General features: G+C 38.2%; 1 protein-coding gene across 5 annotated transcripts in view; it reads right to left on the minus strand.

Moving 5' to 3' along the window:
* myo16 (myosin XVI) overlaps positions 1–20068 on the minus strand; it is a 269930-nt gene that overhangs the window by 101331 nt on the left and 148531 nt on the right. For all 5 annotated transcript variants that reach the window (XR_009066237.1, XM_057851442.1, XM_057851443.1 and 2 more), the window contains exons 16-21: positions 19772–19919; positions 18605–18722; positions 13487–13604; positions 13097–13168; positions 10191–10332; positions 5780–5852 (exon numbers count right to left, since the gene is read on the minus strand). Coding sequence is in view for 4 of the 5 variants with exons in the window: in XM_057851442.1 (XP_057707425.1) it covers positions 5780–5852; positions 10191–10332; positions 13097–13168; positions 13487–13604; positions 18605–18722; positions 19772–19919 (671 nt within the window). In the remaining variant the exon portion in view is untranslated. The remainder of the gene's footprint in view (positions 1–5779; positions 5853–10190; positions 10333–13096; positions 13169–13486; positions 13605–18604; positions 18723–19771; positions 19920–20068) is intronic.

A 20068-nucleotide genomic window follows, 5' to 3' on the forward strand; every position in this document is an offset into this window, starting at 1 on the left:
AGCAAATGTTTCCGAGCAGCAAATCTGTCTTATCTCAGTGTCCAGTGTTTTTTTAAGTCTGTGGGCCGGCCGAAGGTGTGTCCAGGCGTTGCTTTGGGATCATCCTTCTCTGGCCGGTTTCGGGCTGTTTAGGTTCGTGCGTGGATGGGATGTGGTTGCCACAGAGACTGACGTTGGTCTTGGCGTCACAAGCGCCTGCTATCAACTTTGTTATCCGGGCTGGCACTACTTGTTTTAGGACAAAGCGCGCTGGTCTTTATCCTTGTTCGTTTGTCGGGAGGACTGATTGCCAGAGTTGGTGTGTCAATCTTGCTCGTGGCGCACACGTTTGGGCTTCTGTGATAAGATGGTGTTGTGTATCTATTCTGTTTCTTTAAACTATGGTGTGCTATTTATTTTACATTAAGTGTGTTAGAGTAGTGCAGTCCTACAGTGAATATGAGAAATGATACTATTCCCTGATTGATTATATTACGCGTGTACCATTTTTCCTTTTCCCCCTCATGAGCGCCGATAAGGTGATTAACTTTACTGTGTCAGGGGCACTGAGTGAAGTCTGCCTAAACTATAGTTAGACGGTAGTTATTGAATAGTTAGTTAGATGTTTTGGTCTTTTTTCACCCAGCCTAAACTACGAAATGGATGTTGTACTTTATGCACAAATCTATAATACTACCCCTCTAGTGTGTGTGACTACTGTTACCAAGTCATGATTGTATTTACTGTTAAAATGGATTGGATGTTAATTGCCATCATAAGCTACATTACATTACATTTTTTTGCAAAAGGAATTCAGCAAAATATAATTACAACCTAACCACTTTACTTAAATTGAATTTAAGTTAGCTTTTCATTTAAATATTATGTTGTTGTTTTTTTATTTGTTTTTTTTAATGAACTGAGTGTCATTTCTGTCCATAACCAGAGTATACCCCTTTTTTTAGTTCATTTTAATTGAGTTAATTTTTAAAATTATTACCATTTTACTAATTTATACATTTATTTGTAAAAGAATATATATCCAGTATCTAAAAATATAGTAATACAACAACAACAACAAAAATGCAAACATTAATCATATTAATAATAAAATAATATTTGTTGGAATAGAATGAAAGGGAACCTTAGACTTTAAGACTTGTAGGCTCTAATAAGCCACAACGGTTCTCTTTTACTAAAATATGTTATTAGAAACACATAAAATATTGCCATTGTTTAAAAAATCTACAATATTTAGTAAGTTTTGACCTAAGTAGGCCGCCATGTTTTATGCAAGCATAGGGTGAAGACGTAGTTGGCCTGGACTGGGAGAATAGTGCTAATAATAATAAATAATGCATAATATTGTGCTAATATGCTGGCTGGCAAGAAACGCTAGTGTGACAACTGGCATGATTTTGTCACATTCTGCTGCTGGTCAGATTGTTTCGTTGCAGAGCTGTAGGATGAGTTCCCGACGTCGTACCTGTATCCAATTCCAGCACATCAGCACTGCCTTTAAATCGATCCTAGGCAGGTTGCCAAGATATTAACTTGCTGGCATTTGACAGTTTGTATTCTCGATCCCTTCGTTGCTTGTTTTTTTAACGCAGCGAGACGTCCAACACATAAAAATATCGGTTAAAAGCGGTGAGTACTTACTATTTGTCTTTTTATTGAGTCTTTTATTACCATCCATTGCCTCAAAATACTTTTTGCATGTGTTTCACTCGCATACTTTAAAGCATTGATTTCTTTAAAGCAGAATGTTGATCTGTTGACCACATTCGTCATGTAGCATATTTATACCACCCTTATGGATATTACTACATTTAAGTATTTTTTTAAGGCATCTTTCATATGTTTTGCCTGTATGCATCTGAACAAAACAAGCTGAAAGCGCATGGTAGTACTTTGGGTGTTAAAGTCACCTCTTGTTGGACGTTTCGCTGGTGTAGCACATTTTGGCAGAACACCGATTTTGTCTTACTCTCGTCTCGTCTCATCCCGTCTTTCCTGTTCATTTTGTTTTTGCTGCTTGTTTTGTTAAATATCAACAGTGCTGTCCTGCTCATTAATGTTCCTCTCGGGTTCAAATTGAAAGGGCTGAACAGATTATATGTTCATGTCGCTAGTCATAGTCTGGAAGCCCAGCAACGTAGTCTAGTGTCGTCACCGCCCTGGGACGTCAACGACAATGGCACCCTAATTGTTAAACTAATTTTGCAAATTGTATAGAAACTAAAACATCAAGAGGGGTTTTAATATCAAATTATTTAAACTCATACTGACGTTTGTCTTTTAAGAACTTCAAGTCTAGAATCCGCAACTCTATCTGTGGTTCCCTTTAAAAATTAAAATAATCAATGATATTACATTTTTTTTTTTTTTAATAGGCTAGAATATTCACTTGCTTTTCTCGGCTTTTCCTTTCAGGGTTCGCCACATCGAATCAGTTGTTTCTATCTAACACTGACCTCTGCATCCTCTGCTCTCAGACCAACTACCTTCATGTCCTCTTTAACTACATCCATAAACCTCCTCTTGGTTGTCTTCTAGAATTCCTGCCTGGCATATGGAAATACAGCAATCAAAATGTCAAACTACTAGGAGTAATTGAAACATAGCTAACGGGAGCCCAATAGTTTAAAATGCATTTAAATTTGAAAGATAAAAAATCCACATGCTAAATGATTCACAGTAGCATTACAAAGTCATCAATGGCAGCAAATGAGTTAAATAATAAGGTGTTTTTATAGCGCGAGTTTCCCTAAATAATAATTAACATTGTTATTAAGAATGTTTCTTTGTTATCTTATTTTAGATTCCACACCTGACAAATAAACTAGGTCAACTGTTCTATCCAAAAAGGAAGAAACCTTTAAATAATAATAATAAAAATTGGGTTCCATTCATACAAGATGTACAAACACACAACATTGTAATCATTTACACAAGGATGTGGGGGTGTAATCCGATTCACGCGCACGCAGGCACAAAGGCGCGCACTGTCACACACACATTAAGTAAGTCCATTGAAGATGTCGGGTCATGTGAGGACGAGTGAAAGTCAAGCCAAGTCGACCGCATGCTTCACATGATTCGTTACAATTAGAGACTTCAAATGTTCCGTACGCGGATGAGCGACACACTTCTTTGTAAATGATTAAACTACATTCCAGAGATGTCAGCTAGTTACCAATCTAACATAGGAGAGTTGAATTGGACTAATTCTTGAATAAGAGCCTACTGTTACATTAAATCTTTTACTGCCATTAACGCCAATAGACGTCCATTCCATTTGGACTGGGGGGGATGATAGGGAATGATCTCTAAGAAATACGGGGAATGATCACTGTCAACCCAGCCAGTTCAGTTTTTGGGGAAGCCCTCTGATTTGATTGGACGTCTATTGCCACCAATAATAATGATAAATGAAATGGCATTAAGAAAAAAATAAAATAAAATATACAGAAATAGACAAGAAATATACAAGAAATTTAAATAATTTTCTTAGAGGTAATTCTTTTTTATTATTATTTTATGTATTTTTTTTTTTTTTTTACCATGGTCAGTGGTGTGGCCATTCTTATCAGTTTTTTCTTTTTTTTTATTTAATTTTTTACTGCTGTCAACGGTGTGGTCATTGAGATGGGATGCGGATAAAAGGAAACTCAAACCTACAAAATTCCCAAAAAGAAAATATACATTTCTTAATTTTTTTCTTTTTTGATTTTTAAATTTGTATTTTGAAATGTTTTAATTTGGGATGGTTTATTTATTTACAGTGGTATGAAAAAGTATCTGAACCTTTTGGAATTTCTCACATTTCTGCATGAAATGCTCATCAAATGTGATCTGACCTTTGTCAAAATCACACAGATGTAAAAAAGGTGTCTGCTTTAACTAAAACCACCCATTTTTAGGTTTTCATTCTTTTAATGAGGATAGTATGTATACAATGATAGAAGGGGGGGAAATAAGTAAGTGATCCCTCTACCTAAGGAGACTTAAAGAGCAATTGAAACCAATTTTTACCAAAGAATTTAAGTCAGGTTTGTGCCCATTCACTGATGAGTGGTTTAAAGCTGCCCTGCCCACTATAAAACACACACCTGATAAGAATTGCCTTTGATGAGAAGCATTGTCTGATGTGCATCATGGCTAGGTCAGAAGAGCTGTCTGAAGACAAGGATTGTTGATTTGTATAAAGCTGAGAAAGGATACAAAACCATCTCTAAAAGTCTGGAAGTTCATCAATCGACAGTCAGAGAAGTTGTCTACAAATGGAGAGAGTTTGGCACTGTTGCTTCTCTCCCAAGGAGTGGCCGTCCACCACAGATGATGCCAAGAGTTTAGCGAAGAATACCCATAGAGGTAAAAAAAGAAACCTAGAGTGTCTGCTAAAGATTTACAGAAATCAGTGGCACAGTCTAATATCTCTGTGCACACATCAACTATATGTAAAACTATGGCCTAGAATGGTATTCATGGGAGGACTCCACGGAGAAGGCCACAGCTGTCTAAAAAAAAACAAAAACAAAAAAACATTGTTGCTCGTTTAATTTCCACGCACGTTTTGGCAAAATATTTTGTGGACTGATGAAACCAAAGTTGAATTGTTTGGGAGTAACACACAACATCATGTGTGGAGGAAAAATGGAACAGCTCACCAACATAAACACCTCATCCCCAGCATGAAGCATGGTGGAGGGAGCATCATGTTTTGGGGCTGTTTTGCTGCCTCAGGGCCTGGAAAACTTGGAATCATTAATGGAAGAATGAATTCAAAAGTTTATCAGGATGTTTTGTAGGAAAACCTGACGCTGTCTGTCAGACAGTTGAAGCTAAAAAAGAGGATGGATGCTGCAACAAGACAATGATCCAAAACACAGAAGTAAATCAACTTCAGAATGATTTCAGAAGAACAAAATACACGTTCTGGAGTTGCCATGTCAAAGTCCAGACTTGAGCCCCATTGAGATGCTGTGGCATTACCTAAAGACAGCGATTCATGCCAGAAATCCCAGGAATCTGACAGAACTACAGCAGTTTTAGGTCAAGATTTGTCCTGATCGATGTGCCAGACTAATCTGCAGCTACAGGAAGCGTCTGATTGAAGTTATTGCTGCCAAAGGGAGGGCCCCAAAATATCAAATGTGATGGTTCACTTACTTATTTTTCCCCCTTCTGTCATTGTTTGTATCCGATCTTCATCAAAATATGAAAACCTATAAATGTTTGGGTGGTTTGAGTTAGAGGAGACAGTTTTTTTCATCTGTGTGATTTTGAAAAAGCTCAGATCACATTTGATGGGGATTTTATGCAGAAATATGAGAAATTCCAAAAGGTTCAGATACTTTTTCATACCACTGTAATTTTGTATATTTTTTTATCTTTAATTTGATCTTACTTAAGAAAATAATGTGTTGCTTTTTCCTGTTTAATGGAAAATGAAAATAACGATGACTCCCACTTCTAAGGGCAGTCAACGATTTAAAAATTATGTGCAGTAATACAAAGGCACAATTTATTTATTTATTTTATTTTTTTGTATATAATAAAGATTTCCGCAAAGAATGTTGAGTCCATTGTTAGAGCGTGCAACATTCTTAATTGTCCACAGGTGTATGTGTGCAGGTGAGGGTCAATTTTAATTTTTTTAATTGGCTTGTTCCCACTTCATTGTGCACCCTGCCTTTGGAATTTCTCCCAAAATACATACCATACTATATATTACAGAATATATTTTAACGTGGCAACACACTACATGCAACCAAAAAGGGATTCTTTTTCTGACCTGTTCATAGCCATTCCTCTGGAATTCTTCAAAACCAAAGATGTCCAGGATTGCAATTTCAAAAGCAGGGTCACTGCAAATGTAGAAAAGCATATCAAACATACTTTCATTTTAAAAAAAAAAATATTGTTTTGATAAAATAATTCCTTCCATTGTGTGCCATGGCCACCTTAAACACTTGCCCTACATTCTCTTTGCTGCCTGTAAACAAGACACAAACATTCCACAAAATGAACTTGAGTTATCTAACGATGTGAGATATGACTTGACAACAACAAGCTCTCAAGACGGTTGCGTGCGTGTATCATATGACAAACATTCCCTTAAACCTTGAATGCGTCCACCAGCATGTTATGCAGCATTTTCCAATTGACTCTATGGGTGTACATACCCGCCAAGAAATTCAAACTATTTGATGCCGTGCTACCGGTTAAATTGTGACGTTGACGTCTGGCCTCCGGGCTCATTCTGCGGCGGTGAGTTTTTGGGAGGCCCCCCGAAATGACTGCTTTTGAGGGGAACTCAAGCGCCGATCCAGTAAGCGCTAATGACAGGCAGCGTAAAAGTGCTAGGCGTGGTCTGGATTGACATGACCAAAATTGTGACATAATGACTTTGCAACAGCGTTAATTACCAAATGGATACACAATATGGTGAAATGTTCACGTTCTGCTCGAGTGGGTCATTCAGATTTTACGGTCACACCCTTTGAATTTTAAACCATTCAAATGCAACACACTGAAAGATGCGTTTTTTGAGTAAATTCACTTTTCCTGATAGCAAATCTAAAAACAAACACCATAATAAAATAATGATGAATTTTTTATTTTAAATAGCAGATAACTCCCGAGTACCCTTAAAACAACATTTTTCTCTTATTCAAGTTGAATCTCAAATAAAACTGTTCAAATAATATTGAAATGCCATTTTTATATTGATTATTGTAACCGAACGAGCATTTGTTTTTATGGGACTTTCAACCCTGTTGCTGTGATTATACCAACTAATGACTTAGCATAATGTGACAGAAAAGTTTTGAGTTGCCATGGAGTGTTTGCATTAAGGTGGAGAGCATTGTATTTTCCACCGAGAAAGAGGTTAGCGGCGTGTATTTTGCGTGAAAAATGTGTTGTCAGTCCTTTACATTCCATCCACCTTTTCTAGTTCATGGTCACTTTTTTTTCCCAATCAAAATATAACCGCTAACCTCCTTCTCGCCAAAAAATACAATTCTACAAGTCTTAATGCTAACGCTAACGAACCCCAGTCCAGCAACGCTTTAACGTTATTATTAGAGATGTCCCGATCGATCGGGTCCGATCACGTCATTTTCAAAGTATCAGAATCGGCAAAAAAATATCGGCCATGCCTTTTTTTTTAATATATATTTTTTAATTAAATTGTTTTCTAATTGTATTTAACGTTACAGACATAATATGTTACACTCATCCAGAGTCTTTAGTTTAGGCTTAAGGTAGGGTTATCAAATTTATCCCGATAACGCCGGTAATAAGTTTTTTAAAAAATGTATCACGTTATAATATTTAACACAATTAATGCATGCGTTGCACGACCCACTCACGCATTGTCGCGTTCAATCTGTAATGGCGCCATTTTACCTATATAGAGAGATAAAAGGTAGCGTAAAATGAGTAGAATGAATTTTGGCAGCCTATGGAGGCTTATTTTAATTGGCTAAAACCTTACAATCCCTCTCCCTACGATTAGAATTATCATGGGAAGCAATGTGGGGAAGCAAGGTAGCAATTGATCTTTTTCTTAACACCTTATTTTATTTCCCAACGCAGAGAAGATATATCAATTGGTAGCACTACGCACAGTCATGGTTCCACTTCCCATCATGCATCGAGGCATGGCTACTGTATCATTTACTGAAAGCTCAACAAATACACTAGATGGCAATATTTAGTCACAATAAACAAAGTCACAAGTCTTTCTATCCGTGGATCCCTCTCACAGAAAGAATGTTAATAATGTAAATGTCATCTTGAGGATTTATTGTAATAATAAACAAATACAGTACTTATGTACTGTATGTTGAATGTATACATTCGTCCGGGTTTCATTCATTTTTTTCTTAATGCATTGCCAAAATGTATATGATCGGGAAAAATTATCGGGAATGATTGGAATTGAGTCGGGATAAAAAAAAAGCAATCGGAACGAGAAATATCGGGATCGGCAGATACTCTAACTAAAACGATCTGGATCGGATCGGGAGCAAAAAAACATGATCGGAACAACCCTAGTTAATATGCTACCGGTCAGTAGTAAACACAAAAAAAGAAAAAAATCATGTCATAGGAATTTTACCATTGTTCTAATCAAGTCTTTACAGTTTTCCTTATTACTGATGAATGTTTAGCAGAAAATCAGAGGAGTTAAAGGTTTATTTTCCAAGCTAAATGTCCTACAATTCTGAAATTAATACTTTTTTTTTTTTTTACTTAACTTTACGAAAGGGGTCTGGTTTTTGCTCCAATGGACCCAGCACAGACAGATTTCTGCTAAAGCAAGGAGTACCTGACTGCAATCAATTGATTTCACTTGTAAGACACCCAGATTGGTGAAAATGGGTCTTTCTTCTTGGTTGGAATGAAATCCTGCACCCACTGCGACCCTTTGTGGAATAGTATTGAGACCCTTGTTTTATGACATTAACTGGTGAGCATGCATTGCAGTGATGCTGAAAGTGATAATTAGGGGGCCCGATGCGTTAAACCACATGCTCCAGTTTTTATTACAGACACAGAAGAGGCGCAGTGTTTTTCGCCTTCTCTAACAAATCATTACGTGAAAGTACAAACCTGAAATTTGGGACACATCTCAAAACAAAACTCCCCTTCACATACGGTATTCTGTAAATTCATTTACTGGCTTCCCCAAGCTAGTGGCCCAATCAGAAGGAAGAAAAAACAAGTACAATGGCTAATTGGTGAAGATGGAAAACTGTGTGAATTTGAAGGGCTTCCAGTTTGATGTACACTTTTGAAACAACAAATTTGCTCAAATCACCTTTAATCATATGTAAGGCTGGGCAAGCTAACAAGTTAACTCCAAGTTTACTAACAAATTAATGCTGTTAACTAGTTTAATCACACATTATAATACAGCCACCATGAAAAAGTTAAGCCTTTTTAGGTCCACTCAGCATGTGCTACTATACAGTGATCCCTCGCTACTTCGCGCCTCAAACTTCGCGCCCTCATTCCATCGCAGATTTTTTTTCAATTGTCAATTAAAAAAAATAAATAAAAAATACAGTTTAGCTATCACAAGCCGACCGCGTAGTCTCACTCTCACTCTCTCCCTCCCTCCCTCTCCCTCCCTGCTCTTTGTTCGTTAGGCACTGCGGCACTGCAGTGGAGTTCCTAATTAAAGTTAACAATATTGACAGATTTTTGTGTTTGATCTTGCCAGAGTCACGGGCTTCAAAAGCGGTGCATGCATCAATCATCGTTTGACTTGTTAAACAATTGGGCGGGCGGATAAGGTAGCGCATGCTGGAATGAATGTGTGGCGACGTTCGAGGCAGCCGGACATGTTGTGTTCGCGGCAATAAACTCCACATTTTAAAAGGGATCCTGAGCAGTTTGTAATTTCCACATGTCACTCCAAGAGTCACAGCCAAGGGAGGTATCGGAAGGATTTAATAAAGCCAAGCATTTTTCTACTTTATTCTTGCTTAAAAATAATTCGGTGTTTACAACTTATAATTATTAACAAGTGCTTAAAAACCATTCACTAAAAAATAAAAAAGTATATATATATATATATATATATATATATATATATATATATATATATATATATATATATATATATATATATACACACACACATATGCATTTTTTTTTTTAATTATACCTTGGACAAAAAGTGAAAAAACATGTCTTATGTGTATCTCTTTCCTATGCTAAATCTGAATAAATACATTGAACACGCACAATTTGGGGGGGGTGCGCTACTTCGCAGTTTTTCACTTATCTTGGCGTGTTCTGGTCCCCATTAACCGCAAAAAACGAAGGATCAGTCGTTAATATATATGCTAACTAGCCATAAGTAGCGTTACAAACTCATTACATTTTAATTTACTGGGGGTGACCTAATTACCGATAGGAATGGAAGAGGAAAGTCAGAAGAGCTTTGGGTCTGACTATTACAACTGCTTTTAGTGTATGACAATGTAATTAATCACAGTCAATCCCAAGAAACTCATGCTATCAATTACAATTAAAATTAGTAATCATTGTCCAGTCTTAATTATCTAATTACCTAATTTTTCGATTGCTGCCAGCCCCTCCCCATTCAAAAAGATCGGACGACTATCACCGTCAATGGCAACAAATGAGTTATTCAATCTACTTGAATCTCACAATTGGAAAGTCACCTGATTCTGTCATCCTGTCCTTGTAGGTAGTCATTAATCCAGTTGACCAGATGGCTGAAGAGTCGAGCGTAGATGGACTTGGCAAGTTGGTCCCTGTGCTGCTGGGCCATCTCTACTGTGTGACGTCGAGCGATCAAATCGCCTGATACGTAAAATACGGTTATTTAAAATGCGATTGACGACATCATGGTATTCACCTAAAATGCAAAACTAGAGGATATATTTTTCGGACTTTAAACTGCAAGTATTTTCTCTCCCTATCAGTATAATAAATAATGAATATAAAACTGCAGTATAATAACAAAGCTTTTTAAAAGCTAACTAAATGCTTCCATGTTTCAATCATTCCTTTTGCTATACATTCTGATGTCACCAATTTGGGGCCCTTCAGAGTCTCTTCCTATCAGCGCCAGTGTTCCTATCAGCGCCAGTGTTCCGTTACCTAACAAATTTGAATTTTCCAATGCAGCACACAACATGCACTCATTGTACATTGTGAAACGCACGTTTAGCTTTGTTGCTAGCTAGTTATTTACAGGTGTTATTGTGAAGAAAAGTTACTTGTTGCTACTAAAGAAGAACAATTTAAGTCTAACCATGCTGGATTGACCGATTTAAAAATAAATAAATAAATTTATAAGAAAAAAAGGGATAGAAACAGTGTGCTACGATGAAGGTGCTATACTAGCACGCTGCTAGCCAGGCACTATTTCCACTGAAGAAGAAAGCTCCGACCAGTGCTCGGTTCCATTACAGAAGAACAAGAAGAAGCTGCTATGCTAGGGCTAGCACTCACATCAGTCTGCAAGCTAACAAGCTAAGGTGACATGGATATTATTTATTACTGCTCGGTAACTGTAGCAACCTGTTTTGTGATTTTAGACTGGCTGCGAACACAACAGTAGGACTTGTGACACAGTTCGACCTCATATTAATTTGGACGCAATTAATCTTGGCATGTTAAAAATGTTATTTTGGTTAAAAATTTATTTTTTTATCCATCAGGTCTACGTACCATCTATGTACAGTGGGGCAAATAAGTATTTAGTCAACCACCAATTGTGCAAGTTCTCCTACTTGAAAAGATTAGAGAGGCCTGTATTGTCAACATGGGTAAACCTCAACCATGAGAGACAGAATGTGGAAAAAAAAAAAAAAAAGAAAAACACATTGTTTGATTTTTAAAGAATTATTTTCCAAATTACAGTGGAAAATAAGTATTTGGTCACCTACAAACAAGCAAGATTTCTGGCTGTCAAAGAGGTCTAACTTCTTCTAACGAGGTCTAACGAGGCTCCACTCGTTACCTGTATTAATGGCACCTGTTTTAACTCATTATCGGTCTAAAAGACACCTGTCCATAACCTCAGTCAGTCACACTCCAAACTCCACTATGGCCAAGACCAAAGAGCTGTCGAAGGACACCAGAGACAAAATTGTAGACCTGCACCAGGCTGGGAAGACTGAATCTGCAATAGGTAAAACACTTGGTGTAAAGAAATCAACTGTGGGAGCAATTATTAGAAAATGGACGACATATAAGACCACTGATAATCTCCCTTGATCTGGGACTCCATGCAAGATCTCACCCCGTGTCGTCAAAATGATAACAAGAACGGTGAGCAAAAATCCCAGAACCACACGGGGGGACCTAGTGAATGATCTACAGAGAGCTGGGACCACAGTAACAAAGGCTACTATCGGTAACACAATGTGCCGCCATGGACTCAAATCCTGCACTGCCAGACGTGTCCCCCTGCTGAAGCCAGTACACGTCCAGGCCCATCTGCGGTTCGCTAGAGAGCAATTGGATGACCCAGAAGAGGACTGGGAGAATGTGTTATGGTCAGATGAAACCAAAATAGAACTTTTTGGTAGAAACACAGGCTCTCATGTTTGGAAGACAAAGAATACTGAATTGCATCCGAAGAACACAATACCCAATGTGAAGCATGGTGGTGCAAACATCATGCTTTGGGGCTGTTTTTCTGCAAAGGGACCAGGAGGACTGATCTGTGTAAAGGAAAGAATGAATGGGGCTATGTATCGAGAGATTTTGAGTAAAAATCTCCTTCCATCAGCGAGGGCATTGAAGATGCGACGTGGCTGGGTCTTTCAGCATGACAATGATCCCAAACACACTGCCAGGACAACAAAAGAGGGGCTTCATAAGAAGCATTTCAAGGTCCTGGAGTGGCCTAGCCAGTTTCCAGATCTCAACCCCATAGAAAATCTGTGGAGGGAGTTGAAAGGCCGTGTTGCCCAACGGCAGCCCCAAAACATCACTGCTCTAGAGGAGATCTGCATGGAGGAATGGGCCAAAAATACCAGCAACAGTGTGTGAAAAGCTTGTGAAGAGTTACAGAAAACGTTTGGCCTTCGCTATTGCCAACAAAGGGTACACAACAAAGTATTGAGATTAACACTTGGTATTGACCAAATACTTATTTTCCACCATGATTTGCAAATAAATTCTTTAAAAATCAAACTGCGATTTTCTGGGTTTTTTCCACATTCTGTCTCTCATGGTTGAGGTTTACCCATGTTGACAATTACAGGCCTTTCTAATATAAGAGGGAGAACTTGCACAATTAGTGGTTGACTAAATACTTATTTGCCCCACTGTAAATAGTATCACACAGTGTATGAATTATAGTAGTCATCAGGTCTGCATACCATCTATGTAAATAGTATCACACAGTGTATGTATTGTAGTAGTTAGTAAAAAAAAAAAAAAAAAAAAAGAACATGATTGTATAGTTTATGTTTGTATATTAAATAAGGCAATCAGTTAAAACATGGAAACCTGTGCCCAATAGTCAAGTGCGGCTTATATTTCTTTTCCTACTGTTTTTGAAGTTGGGTGGCGGAACTTATAGTGCTGTATAGTGCAGAATTTACATTACCTTTGAAGTACTGAACATCTGAGGTTAGGGCACTGCTTAGGTCCCCACAACACACCTGCAGCATTCCAGCAACTGTGAAAACAAACCACGCCATTCCTTCACAAGAAACAAACAGCTCATCTATGCTGAGCTCATTTCAATCCGTAAAGATGAGTGTGATTATGTGTGACATCGTGATGACATCATACAATCCTGGCTCTCGCTAAATCGATCAGCGGCAGGAAGAATGATGAGGGGATTTCTCAGTTTAGCCCAAATAAAGAAAAGGGTGACAGTGAGCCAGAATTCTTTTGCTGACCTCACATCACCCTGACGTCAGCCGCTTACCAGCTGAGGCAATGATGTCATTTGTTTAGCACTGTGAGTGTGTTCTGTCAGGGGGTTACTGACCTCTCTCAAGCAGCTGCGGGTCTAAAGGAAAGGCGCTATCGGTGTCTGTCGGCGCCGTGAAACGCAAATCCCCAATATGGAGCACGGCGGAGAGAAGGGTGAACACTGATTCTATTTCCTAATAGACAAAGAAAAGACATGTGGAAATGTATTACATTTAATACGAAAAGTATCATCAACCCTCAATCTGGCCTTTACTCTATGTATATTTACTGTCTCACCCGCAGTAGATTAATATAATCAAATACCTTTAAAACGATAAAACCAAACACCATTAGGGAGTCATTAACTCATTTGCTGCTATTGACAGCAATACAAGTCCAATCCATTTGAACACTCAGGGAGCATAGGCATAGAATGAACAAATGTTCATTTGCTGCCAGTTACCCAGTTCAAATGAATTGGACGCCAGAGAAGGATGAAAACAACCACAGTAATAATAGCTGAGTGATTATGGTAACTAGAGATGCACGATAATATCGGTCACCGATAATTATCGGCCGATAATGGCAATTATGACGTCACACAGATAATCCAGATAAAACGAAATTCAACCGATAATGCAATCCGATAATTATATACTTGATTTAGCCTCCAAATGTGCGCAATGAACAGTTTTGTCCACTTCTGCTAGTTTTAAGGAGGTGTTTTTGCAGTGTAGTAATGTGATATATGTTAGGAATGGCTTACTTTTAAAGGCATTTTTGTGCAACTTGGGTGTTTACTCTCTAAGTAATTTTTGCCAAAAGCTTACCATTACACATCATTGCCATTGTTCAGTTGTTGGAATTTACTACTTGTTCACATTTGATGTGGAAAAAAAATAGGACTAAATTACATTTTTGCACAGTAACATTTGCTCTTTGTATACTTTAAAATTTTACACACATATTTGAATAGAATTATCGGAGTGACATTATCGGTTATCGGGTTGAAGGGGCAGGAAATTATCGGTTATCGATATCGGTTGAAAAATGTATTATCGTGCATCACTAATGGTAACAATATAGTACTGTAAGTAAGTTATAGAGAAAACAACTCGTAGGCGGAAAAAACTGACTGCAATTTTGAATCAGCATGACGCACCTTTACCCATTCAGACTTTTGTCTGACCTATCGTCCCTCTTCCTTTTCTTCGGTTACTACTGTATTTTTCGGACCATAAGTCGCAGTTTTTTTCATAGTTTGGCTGGTGGTGCGACTTATACTCAGGAGCGACTTATGTGTGAAATTATTAACACATTATGATATCATTTCACATGTTATTTTGGTGTTTTGGAGTGACACTGATGGTTTGGTAAACTTATTAGCATGTTCTTTATGCTATAGTTATCTGAATAACGATAGCTATGGCCACATTCGCGTTCTGCCTTTGGCAATGTGTGTTCAATTGTATTATTGACTTTTTTATATTGAAATGCATGCTTTTAGTTTGTGTCGCTTTCACGCCCACGTGAGGGCGCACTCACACTTGTTTACGTGAAGAAGACCGCTCACACGCCAGAAAAAGACGGACAGCTACGTAGCTTGAGTCAGTGGGCAAGTTAGCGAGAGAGAAACATGGTTGCAAACCTACGTTGTTTATGCTTGTAAAAAATCTCTACAGAGGCAACCCCTGTGTGTATCACCTTTTCTGTTGTTGTTGTGTGTTTTCCACCCGCGATCGGACACTTGTGTGGTTATTTGAACGATGCGTTAATGCTAGCGAACGCATGCTAACTGTTTGTGTCATGTCATTGCTGTAAAAGCACCTTATTATCATTTATTTACGTCGATTCGAACCTGTTTGGTATCGAGGACGAAATTAATTCAGCAAATTATACGGACGTCCAGCATCGTCATTTGGCAGTTTAGACCGCTGAATAGCCAGGACCGAGCCGTAGCGTCCTGATGAGGAAAGTATATTCGCACTTCGTTGTTCATGCACTGTACACTGTACACTTATTCAGCATGTTGTTCTCTATTGTATTTTTATATTAAATTGCCTTTCAAGATGACATGTCTGTTCTATGTGTTGGATTTCATCAAGTAAATTTTCCACTTAAAATGCGACTTATACTCCGGTGCAATTTGTATATGTTTTTTTTCTCTTCTTTGGGCTTTTTATGGCTAGTACGACTTATACTCAGGTGCGACTTATAGTCCGAAAAATACGGTACTTTGTTACATTTACTTGAGTAACTTTTTGAGAAAAATGTACTTATAAGAGTAGCAGAGAAGATATATCAATTGGTAGCACTACGCACAGTCATGGTTCCACTTCCCATCATGCATTTGGATTGAATGGCTGCAGTATCATTTACTGAAAGCTCAACAAATACACTAGATGGCAATATTTAGTCACAATATACAAAGTCACAAGTCTTTCTATCCGTGGATCCCACTCACAGAAAGAATGTTAATAATGTAAATGTCATACTAAACAAATACAGTACTTATGTACTGTATGTTGAATGTATATATTCGTCAGAGTTTTATCTATTTTTTTCTTAATGCATTGCCAAAATGTATATGATCGGGAAAAATTATCGGGAATGATTGGAATTGAATCGGGAGCAAAAAAAGGAATCGGATCGGCAGATACTCAAACTAAAACTATCGGGATCGAATCGGGAGCAAAAAAACCTGATCGGAACAACCCTAATAATAACCAACCACAACGGTACTACACTAAACTCGCATGTAGCACATTAAATCTGTTCAACCTATGAAGACACTCAGATATTCAACCTTTGTGTCAAAGAGAATAAGCATGCCAATTTGAGTATTTTTTTTTTTTTTTTTTGCCAAGTTGTACCCAGTGTTAATGTTCTTATAGTTCCTAATCATATTGTTTTCCCCTTCTTCTTTACTTTTAAACTAAATATGACACTTTACACTGCAATGACAATAAGAGCAGAAACATAGGTGGAGTTTGACTTTTGGGCCGGGGGGGGGTACAATTTATTTGATGACTGCTAAACTCAGTGTCAGCAATAAAATTAACTTACAATAATATTTATAAAAATAAGTTGAAAATGAGCATTTTTTTGTTTCCTCATCATTCTTGAGGGGAAGTCTAAAGTCAGGCTGCTTAGGTTATACTTTTCACCAAGATCGTCATCCAATGAATATGGTACGCCCAACGGAGTCGTGCCAATGTAGTTACCACTGTCAGGGTGGAGCCACTGCGCTGCACTGATTTTCTTTATTTCCGTGTTTTGGTGATGTATTTATCAACGAGGTTTTAAAACATGGCACATCCATCAAAAAAAAAAACAAAAAAAAAACTTTTTTTTCTCTTTTGTAGTATACCGTAACATACGTACTGAACATTAGAAAAAGGCAATGTTTCACTGTCTTACTCGTAGGATGACCTATGACTGTTCTTACTGTAATTCAAGTCCAAAATTTATAATTGTGGTTCTTTTCTAGCTTCAATTAATTGTTTAAGTCGACAACCCTCATAACTATAGTGTGTGCGCGCGCTCCCGCGGCCAGGAGACACAATTTTTGACAGTGGTAACTACATTGGCAAGACACCGGTGGTGGCTCTGTTGTACAGTTAGCGTCTTTAGTGTGGCAAATTGAAACTTCGCTCACCATTTTGAGGTTGGTCTCTTGCGTTTCATGGCCTACATTTTGAATCCTTAGTTCTTGCTCAGTAGTAAAATTACGTATATCCATCTTACCTTTTCGATCCTTGGGTAGTTTTGGCTAAGCAAAGCAAATGACCGTCTAAGGTGCTAGTCACATAATCTGTTCAAAAAATGTGTTCATTTCATTCATATTTGTTTTTTGTTTCATTGCTTTACAATTTTTATAGACAATATTTTACCAGAAAATTCAGAATTTTTAAATCATATACTGTATTAGGCTCGAGCGTATGACGTGGCACTCGCGAGGTTTCCGCCGCTATCGCCATTGTGGAAGCGAGAAACATAAACAGTGAGGCATTTCAACACAGGTCGCTCTTTAAAAATGGTTGGAAATTATTGTGCGGTAAAGAATTGCAACAACCGATCGAATAGAAAGGAGAATGTACAGCTCGACGGAACACCACTGAGTTTCTTCCGGATCCCTACATGGAGAAAAGGCGAGGGAAAGGTCATATCTGAACTTACCAAACGTCGAAGAATGGCATGGGTGGCCTCGATCAGAAGGAAGGGCATAACGTTTGATTCTCCAGTTACACACAGAGTTTGCTCTATGCACTTCCACTCCGGTAAGTTAATTTCGTTTGTTTACGCAAATTTCAGTAACTTTACGCCCTAAGTCGGCCTGTTGTTAGCTATAGCTACAGCTAAACAACTAGCATGCATACATGTGCATTGTCTTCATAAGACATCATTCCCTGTCGTTGCTAAATGAAAAAGCTGTAATATTTTGACGTGAGAGAGTGGCAAAGAATTTGTACACAGGCTACATTTTCTGCAACAAAAAATTTGTACATCCGTGGTCACAGACTAACGTAAACACACTTTGCCTACCTTTGCTAGAAAGATGGTGTTGCCGTTTGCAATGGTCATAATGTGCAGATCCTGCACCCATCCGCAGCAAAACTGTTCGTAGTTTTGTAGCGATTTGTGATTTTGGAATTGCTGATGAGTGTAGTAACATACACCAAACACTAAATACAGCATGATGTCCATTTCGCGTAGTGGTGGAAGCTTGTCGACATCTTTATTCCATTTGTGTTCGGCCTGCTCGTGAGGGTCAACATTGTTCACATCCTTAAAATTGCTCACATATCTGTCCTTCGCCGTGGTAACAAGTTTGTCTCTGTATCGAACTGGATAGTTTTCCCTACATTTTTCCATCTTTGGCACTCTTAGTTGAATTGTATTTGCCGTTAAGCTTAAACGTCCCGTGATGCAGACGGGCTTCCGAAATGGCTGCGTTGTCGCAAATCTCGCACGATCTCGTGCTGCTGTGACGTAAACGCTCGAGCCTAATAGGAAAGTCAATTACATGCAATGACACTTTTCGGCCACCGGGGGGGCTGAAAATCCGCTTATGAGCAGAAATACCGTATATTTTTATGGCAAGACTGATGAATTTTGATGAATTTAGTTCATACTGAGCTATAGAAAAAAAAATAGCACACATGACTGACATGAATGCACAACCAGGTAATACCTGCTTATTGAAACCAATAGCTTGAAAGGCTTGCTTAACAGCAGTGAGGCGCTCTCTGCTTTCTGTAGATGCTGCAGCTATAGGTTGTTTCTCACCTGGATGTTCTCCACTAAGATACCTGCACAAGAAGAAAGGAGGAAAAAACACTAGGTCATTAACTAATTCACTTCCCTTGACGGGAATAAATGTCTAATCAAATCGAATGATCACTGCGGCCCCTCCTAGTTTAAATGGATCTATCGCCATCAATCAAGGGCATAGGTTTGGTCTCAACATTGGTCGGGATGATATTACATGATAACCTGCCTTTTTGTTCGGGATGGGACATTAATAATACCAAACAGATTGGGTGAACGGGGTCAGGGCTACATTTCTCATGAATATGAACCTAATTAATTGATAATTGATTATGATTGTTGTGTGTTCTGTATGTTGTGTTGTGAAAGCTACGTATGAGGTGATGCAGCACCCCTGTCTCTCTAAGCAGCTTTTTGCTAACATTTTTCTAGTTCCATAGTTGCCAGCAGAGGTTGCTACATTTCTCACAGTTTATCTAATGTTAATAGAAGAAAACACATGGAGAAGGACACTTCTCTCGAAGCAGCTTCCTACTTGAGTTTTGCAGGTTAGCAAGTTCACACATTTTAATGTTATTGCTAACACTGATGCAGGTCGGACCTCCAGTAGCAAAATTAATGGTGTGTTCCTGACTTCCAAAACAATTATGTCTTTTTACATTTTTAACAGTGGCTGCTGCTGGCTGAAAAAAAAACAAAAAAACTTCTCATATCTCTAATATCTAATGTGCATGTGTGTGAGGGTCAAATCATCAGCCAATCAAATGAGCGTTTAGGAGGAAAAAATGGACAGGCACATTCAGCAAATGAAAAGATGTAGATGTAAATCTAAACATAATAAAAATAATTCATTTAATAATGGTAGGGTCACTTACAATTAAAACATATGGAAAGACAATATAAATGACCTATATGACTGAAGTCATTACATAATGCAAATAAGCTTGCTTAAAAGTTGGTGGGGACAATTTAAGCATGCTGAAAAGTTGGTAGAGTTTTGTCCCAACCGTCCCTATGCAAACCTACACCCTTGCCATCAATGGCATTGAAACAAACTGACTGCGTGTCTATTGATGTCAGTGGAACACACCTATGAGCCAAGACGTTATTGAGATAAAGTGCACTCTTCTCCTCAGGGGACAGGCCTTCAGCCATCAGGTAGAAGATGTTGAAATTGTGTTGGTGAAGAGGACATTGGACCACACGGGACTTCTCCAGCATGTACGTGTCCACACGTGCTATAGTATAAAGTGATAATGGAGGGGAAAATGTCAAGATGACAAAATATTTATTGGTCAAAACCACCAACTTGCAGGAAAGTAGGTGAGCAGTGATGGAAATGTGAAATTTTACTGCCCCCTGCCGGGGTTTTACGAAATTGCATGAA

Source organism: Corythoichthys intestinalis, chromosome 12 (assembly GCF_030265065.1).
Source record: "Corythoichthys intestinalis isolate RoL2023-P3 chromosome 12, ASM3026506v1, whole genome shotgun sequence".
In the NCBI taxonomy this organism is placed as follows: domain Eukaryota; kingdom Metazoa; phylum Chordata; class Actinopteri; order Syngnathiformes; family Syngnathidae; genus Corythoichthys; species Corythoichthys intestinalis.